The sequence below is a fragment of the Musca domestica genome, unplaced genomic scaffold, assembly GCF_030504385.1.
Source record: "Musca domestica strain aabys unplaced genomic scaffold, Musca_domestica.polishedcontigs.V.1.1 8, whole genome shotgun sequence".
NCBI classification, from domain to species: domain Eukaryota; kingdom Metazoa; phylum Arthropoda; class Insecta; order Diptera; family Muscidae; genus Musca; species Musca domestica.
In genome coordinates, this window is record NW_026712409.1 from 12512228 (window position 1) to 12520494 (window position 8267).

General features: G+C 39.2%; 1 protein-coding gene across 1 annotated transcript; it reads right to left on the bottom strand.

The window, feature by feature from the left end:
* Positions 1–346: 346 nt before the first annotated feature.
* LOC101893924 (organic cation transporter protein) lies at positions 347–7609 on the bottom strand. The gene is made up of 4 exons (XM_005182369.4): positions 7023–7609; positions 6517–6959; positions 1558–1750; positions 347–1462 (listed from the first exon to the last, which is right to left on the bottom strand). Exons 1-4 carry the CDS (start codon positions 7361–7363, stop codon positions 655–657), a joined length of 1785 nt encoding a protein of 594 aa, XP_005182426.1. The 5' UTR covers positions 7364–7609; the 3' UTR covers positions 347–654.
* Between the last annotated feature and the right edge of the window lie 658 nt (positions 7610–8267).

Below are 8267 nucleotides of genomic sequence, written 5' to 3' on the forward strand. Positions count from 1 at the left end.
GGTCAGAATTAAAGCCTATTGTTCTTTAGATGTACATTTAGGGGTTCAAATGGACTAAACAATTGAAATTTTTCTAATTTTGTAGTCGCTCTATAGACACGGAATTTCGCATCAGAAGAGAGTTAAGGACAGGGGCATTATTTTTGACATTATTTCAAATCTTCCAAAATATATTTGGACATAAGGGGCGTTCGAACAAATTGTAGTGTTGTAGGGTATCACATGATCGACCCCGCACGAATGTTGCCTTTTCTTACTTATTTTAAATATAAATGTTTAATTACAATTATATAGTCCACTCCTCATTTTATATTTTTGTAGACCAGTGTTATCCGTAAATATTTGAATTAATAACAAAATAAAAAAGAAGCCGCACACTTGCCCAACACAGATCTATAATGACTGGCGCTTTTATTTTTCTTTTAGAGACAACAACAAAAAAAAGTTTATACTTGGCAGCTAATTTCGGAGCAATAACACATGACTGTCGGACGGACCGACAGACATTGTTGCAAATTGAAAAAAAGACTAAACAATAAAATACTGATATGTATGTAAGAATTAATTAGTGCTAAACTAATAGACTAGCATTCTCATGGATGATTAGCATTTTCTGGACTAATATAGTCTGAACACGATTACACAACCATACCACTAGTCACAATCCTCTTTGGGCTTTTTATCCAAACATGGCATTTCCCACATTCTTTGATTTTTGCCAAACTCTTCACCATCCTGAAGGGTTTGAGGTAGTACACGATCCACAGTTTCGGGCAGAAGGAGACACAGCAGGCCACCCACGATTCCAAGGCACCCGAGAATGATCAAAGGCAAAACGGTGGCAATGTTACTTAAATATACCACAAATGGAGCCAAAATAGTCGAGACATAACCCATAATGTGTATAAAGGCCACTCCCTGGGCCCTCACCACGGTGGGCAACACCTCGGCTGCGTATTGGGAACCCACATTGTAGGATATATTCACAAAGAATCTCCCCGCAATGGCAAATGCCACAGTGTAAACTCCCGATGGAGCCATAGCGGCCAGCAAACTAAAGAGTCCACTTAAAACCATACTGCCACAAGCATTCCAACGGCGTCCCAAACGATCCATTGTCCAGAGTAAAATTACTCCCGCCGGACATTCAGTCAAACAGGCCAGGGTGAAAGTGAGAAAGATATTCAACGGCAAAGAACCCACACTGCGCACATGTCCATCAAATACCAGAGATATACACATCCACACAATGACCAAGAGAATTGTGGTACGCCTCAAGCGTGGTGTCCTAAACATGTCCATAATCGAGTAGGAGGTGTTCTGCTGCTCCTCCTGCTGCAGTTTCTGGCAGCTCAGACGAAATTCCTCAAAGGTTTCATCGCTTACTTGCGAACGATTGCGGCGCGCCAAAGTTTTTAAGATTTCAATGGATTTATCGATTTTTCCCTGCGACACTAGCCACCTGAGAGGGAGGGAGAGAAAGAGATGAAGAGACAATAGTGGGTAAAGGAAGGATATGGGAAACATATTGTTTGTATGATTTTTTGACATTTTTACCTTGCCGATTCCGGTACCAGCCATGGTGCAAACACCACCAATATCAATGGAGCCGATGTGGCAATGGCCAAGTATTTCCAATTCGCAATGTAGTAGGCAATCCAGGGCAGTATACAAGTGGCCGAGGTAAAATATATTGCAATGGGCATATTCGCCACAAAGGTACGATATTTGGGACCCACATATTCCAGAGCTGTTAGAAGAAAAAATGATTAAAAATGTGAATAACAAAAATATTGTAAAGAGAGAGATAAAGACAGGAAAAGAGAGAGCGAGAAAAATAATATAAATAACGCTTCGAGTATAAAAATAAGTTTTTATACCCTCCAACATTGTGGAGGGTATATTAAGTTTGTCATTCCGTTTGCAACACCTCGAAATATACATTTTTAGACCCCACAAAGTATATATATTCTAGATCAGCATAAAATTCCATGTCGATATATGTCCATCTATCCGTTTGTCCGTGTGTGTAAATCACTCTAGCTTCCGAACGAAATGAAGTAGGTTTATAATATTTTACTCAAATGTATATTATTTCAACAGGACTTTTGGTATTGAAAATGGGCCATGAATGATCATGTTTTTCTATAGCCCCTATACAATGGTACCTCCCTATTGTCGGTATTTCTGTGATTTAAGTGACAATATTCATCAGAATTGTTTCAAATTTGGTATTTGAAGTCCGTAATGGATACTGCAGCCTATGACAGAAAATTGTCTGAGCAGTTCCATGTGAATAAATCTTTTGTGCCTCGTACCATCGTAGAGTACCCGACGTCAAGGAAGTGGGCGGAAGAAAACAGCAACCTGCTGGTGTTCGAAAAGTAATGAAGCGACTTGATCGAAACCCGCTTGGCAGTGGCCGAAAAATGGCTCGTGAGCTGAACATATCGCAATAATCCATTCGGCAAATATTGAAAAATAAGCTCGGAGTAAAGCCATTGAAATTCCAAAATGTGCAAGAACTTACACCGCAACAGAAAGTAAATAGACTCAAAAGAGCTAAAGAGTTGCTTCGCATGGCCGTTGTCCTGCAGTATGTAAACAAACAAAATGATCGTGTTTATTTGTCAGCATAAAATGTGCACCTTCTGTTGGCCACCAGAACTCAAGCGCCGGCCGTGGTGTGGATGGATGGTGTGGGCCGCCATAACAGCCGATGGTCGCTCTCCGCTCGTATTTATCGACCGTGGCATCAGAATAAATGCCGAATATTATAGCGAAAATATTCAGGAGGGTGTATTAAAGCCTTGGGCACGCAAACATTTTGGCCGCAGACCTTGACAATCCAACAGGACTCAACACCATCGCCCTCAGCACCGTGGGCCGCCATAACAGCCGATGGTTGCTCTCCGCTCCTAGTAATTGACCGTGGCATCCTGTAGGAATGTCCAAGTTCTGCGGCCAAAATGTTTGCGTGCACACTCCGAATATTCTGGAGGGTGTATTAAAGCCTGGGGCACGCAAACATTTTGGCCGCAGAACTTGGACATTCCTACAGGACTCAGCACCAACGCACTCAGCACGCGCCACTCAAGAATGGTTACAAAATGAGGTTCCCCGCTTCATTTCCATTGCACAATGGCCACCAAAATCTTCGGATACCGATCCGTTGGACTATTGTGTCTGGAGTGCTTTGGAAAGCAAGGTTGGCACTAAAAAATACCAAAGTGTCGATCACCTCAAGTAAGCGCTTCGCCCGGAATGGGCCAAAATACCGCAGAGCAACATTCGGGCAGCGTGTGACGGTTTCATTGGCCGTGTGAAGGCCATAATTCGTGCCAAAGGTTACCAATTCGAATAAATCTAAGCTTATTATAAAATTTGATGCTAGCTCCGATATTTTTTGCTGTCATTCAAAAAAATTTAAAAAAAAAATGTAAAAATTATGGCGTTTGACTTGGTTGCAGTTTTTTTATCTCATCCTGTATTTTAAAAAAAGACCGGAAACACCTCTTTTGTGAATTCAAATTCTGTTGAAACCTTTAAAAGGCTAAAAGTAGCCGTCATATTAGGATCTAAACGATGACGTGGACTTTCATAGGCAAATTTTGTCATAAGCCATTAAAATATTTAAATGCGAAACATGAAAAAAATTGGTGAATAATGTAGCTAAAATCATCAATTTAGGGAGGTACTATTATATGGGGGCTATACCAAAATGTGGACCTGCACAGACAATTTTCTACCTTAGGCTGCAGTATCCATTACAAACTCCTAATACCAAATTTTAAACAATTCCGATAAATAATGGCGCTAAAATCATCAAAATACCGAACATGGGGAGGTACCGTAATATGAGGGCTATATGAAGACATGGACCTGCGCAGACAATCTCCTGTCATAGGCTGTAGTATCCATTACGAATTTTAACTACCAAATTTGAAACAGTTCCGTTGAATAATGTCGCTAAAATCATGAAAATACCGAATATAGGGAGGTACCGTAATATGAGGGCTATATGAAGACGTGGACCTGCGCAGACAATCTCCTGTCATAGGCTGTAGTATCCATTACGAATTTCAACTACCAAATTTGAAACAATTCCGGTAAATAATGTCGCTAAAATCATCAAAATACCGCATATCGAGAGTTGCCGTTATATGGAGGTTATACGAAGACGTGGACCTGCCCAGACAAGTTTCTGTCATAGCCTTAGCATCCATTAACCCTTTCAGTGTTTTTGTCAAATATATTTGACATTTAAAAGTACTCTCTTTCTTTGCCATTTTTTGTTTTTCTTACGAACCGTTATTTTTGATATTTTTTAATAACAGACACTTCGCTATTTAAAAATATTGCAGTTCTATTCTATTAGTTTCGTTTTCGAATTTCTGAGCACATTTTAGTAAATTAGTACGGAATTTCAGATTTTTATCTCGACCAAAAATTTCATTGACACTGAAAGGGTTAAGAACTTCAAATACCAAATATAAAAATAATTCTATTACTTTCTCTACTATGGCTAAAATCTTAAAGTCGGGAAGGTTTTACATGATTCTCGCCTTGATGGCTCCGGCCATGAGGCATCATTATACCGAGTTCGCAATTAGACGCGTAGGTGAGGGCTCCTTTAGAATTACCCAGAGTTCCCTTAGAGCGTGCTAGCCCTACAAATTGTTCTAGGTTCATTCCCCTGGTATCAAGTCTAGGATCAGCTATATGGGCTTCACTTCCCTATTTGGTAAGGGGTTGAGGACTAGCTTAATCCTCTGCTGATTCAGGGGTCACAGCACCCGGGGGCGCTTATCCATATTTCTTCTGAGTCGCTTTTAGTCTTTTACTGTTTTACTCCACCGATGGAGTTCATCCAATCAATTTAGAAACGATCCCCAACTTCTTCTTCTGATTGGGCGCCATTTAACACTTAAATTGGTCGCCATTAACACTTAAATTGACAATATATGTGGTAGTTCGGCACTTGAACTTAATCTTAATTAGTAGAAACCAGTAATGAAAGTCCTAAAGTCGGGCGGGACCGACTTTTTGATACCCTACACCACATTGCTAATTTAGTAGAGCTCCACGTAACAATTAACAATTTTTATGGGAGAATTCAACCATACACGCTATGATTATAATTATAATTTAAAGTTCAAAGTTTAAATCTTTTAAATTCGGACTTGTATTGCCCATTTGGTGCAAAATTAATTTGAAATCAGATATAGATAGATATGGGAGCTATATCCAAATCGGAACCGACTTCGATAAAATTTGGCAAAGATATTTCTGAGCTCAATTTTATATATTTCCTTGAATATTGTTGTTACGGAGTGCATATTACGGCTGTGGGTAACAAATACTAGAAATCGGATGAACAATATATATGGGAGCTATAGCTACATTTGAAGCGATCTTCACCAAATTTGGCATACTAACTTTTGGACTCAATTCGGTCGTAAGTGCCAAATTTCATCCCATTTGGGCAAATATTAGACGTTTGGTGCACAATAAAAGGTAAATCGGACGAAGTTATATATGGGAGCTATATCCAAATATGAACCGATCTCGATAAAATTTAGCAAAGGTATTTCTGAGCTGCATTTGATATATTTCCCCAAATATTGTTGTTACAGAGTGCATATTACGGCTGCGGAGGACAAAAATAACAAAATCGGATGAACAATATATATGGGAGCTATAGCTATATCTGAACCGATTTCGATCAAATTTGGCATACTTATTTTCAGGCCTAATTTGGTTGTATGTGCAAAATTCCATAATATTCGGACTGATATTACACGTTTGGTGCAGAATAAAAGGCAGATCGGACGAAGGTATATATGGGAGCTATATCTAAATTTTTACCGATTATCTCCAATTTCAATAGGGTTCGTCCTTTGACCAAACAAATGTTGTTTGGAAAATTTCATCTCAATCGGATAATAAATGCGACCTGAATACAGACAGGACTGACATGCATAAATCAACTCAGAAAGTGATTCTATAAAGATCCTCAAAAGTAAGTATGGGTCTATCTCGCTTCCTTCTCCATGTTACAAACAAATGCACAGAGACATAATACCCTTACCACTATGCGGTGTAGGGTATAAAACTTTTAGGTTTCATTATGGTCCTACATCTCCCAAATAGTATAGATTTCCCACAACCCCACCTTATATCCTATCGTCACACAAATAGTGTTCCTCGTCTAAAAATTTCAGGATGATTTTGTTTGCCCTCATTGACCTCCATAATTTTGCACAGTGTGGCAAATTAAACAATTATTCTTGCAAACATTTCGAATATGGAAAATTACAGGCCACTCCGTAAGTAAACACAACTAAAATCATTGTAACACCTCTCTCTCACACACACACACACAACCTTCAGCCAACTTATCCGCCAAATCGGCAACCTCATCTTAACATTTAAACACACACGCGTCCATCGTAAATTTACTTTTCCGATTATGAAGTTAATGAGAACAACGACTTGCGACGGGCCAGCACTTACCCAAAATAAACATCATGACGAAACAATTATCGAATGCAAATCCGACCAGAAATCGCATCAGGGCAAATAACCAAAATGTGTTGACAAATGCTGTGGTTACACCGGCGGCACAGCCGACCAAATTGCAAGCAATCATTGAGGGGACACGGCCAAATTTGTCGGCCACCCAGCCGAATAGGAGGCCACCACAAATTGCGCCCACAAAGAATATCGATTGGGCATAGGTGGCCAAGACGGCATTGTCACAGACCCAATTTTGTTCCGTGGCAATGGTTGTGTAGGGGATTTCATTGAAATCATAAGTCCAGCCATGCGAACAGGTGGTTACGGGCCAGGAGCTATTGGCCTCGGTGACACCCAATAACAACTGTTCGGTAAAGTTCACATCGTAACGTAAACATTTGCTGTATTTACCCTCCACAAGGGGTATGGAGAGTTTGAGACTGAAAGCGGAACGTTTATTAATATTTCGATTTATTTCCAGTAAAAAATGTAATATTACTCACCTCTCCTCCCGCGTTAAATTCCCCAATTCCGGCACGGTACACCAATGCTCCTCCGGCATTAGAGTCAAAAAGATTTGTGTGAAATAAACAAAGGCCAGATAGTAGGCAAACGGAATCATTAGAATAAACAAAAATTTCTGGTAACGACCGAATTCTCCAATCAACGGCAGCATGTCATTGAAATCCATCGAGGCCTTCTCCTCCAGCCCCTTGCCATTGCAGGTAGGATACAGTTCTATATCTCGATAACCATCCACAGTACCCCACTCCTCAATGTCACCATCATCGCCCATAAAATTCGGATTCTGATATGTTGATATTTTCCGCTCACGTTCACCCATTTTCCATGCAGCCTCTTTCTTCGCAATCGATTGATGAACTTAATTAGAGTCTCGGATCGTTTATCGTTCGGTGCCGGTACCGCTACAACTACTGCCAGTGTCAGAGCTGTGAAGCTCTTGTGCGTTACTCGGCGTGTTAACCGATCGATTTAAACTTTGTTTGGTTTATGTCTGAGCAATTAGCACATCGATTGAGAAGTTTAGCAGCACTTTAAACTTGATTCACTTGTAGCGGATCAATGGAAAATTTACACAACAGCACAAACAATAAGTTATGATATTAAAAGGGTGTTTGCATTTCGTCATCAGTTTGTATAGTTGTACAACAACGGAAACAAAAATCGATTAATTACACTGAGAGAAAATAATAATATTTATAATAATAATAATAATAATAATAATAATACTGCATGAGCTAAAAAAGACCTTTAATATAAAAAAATAGGGATGTTTTAAATATTTAAAAATATCTCCTATAAGACCACGGTAAGGTCTTATAAAGCCAGAAGTAATTTAACAGTTATACTATAGACATAAGACCATAACAAGCTTTTCTAGAGACCGACGAACTTCAAAAGGTTTTTTTATTTCAAAAAAAAAATCATACTTTTGACATTGTAGACCTATAGACAAAGATTTTAAAAATAAGTATTTTATAGGAAGGATACCTACAAGGGTGGTGTTTATAGACAAATCACCTTTTATACGTGTTCTGCAAAGGTCATCTACAAATAGAGGAATAATTTTCCTCAGACTGAAACTTTTTAAAACTTTTCTTTAGAGAGGAGACCTTTAAGAGCTCTTTTTTTGAGACAGACCTCTAAAATCTCTTCTTTAGACGGAAGACCTCTAAAAGCTCTTCTATACACCGAAGACCTGTAAAATTTCTTCTATAGTCCGAAGA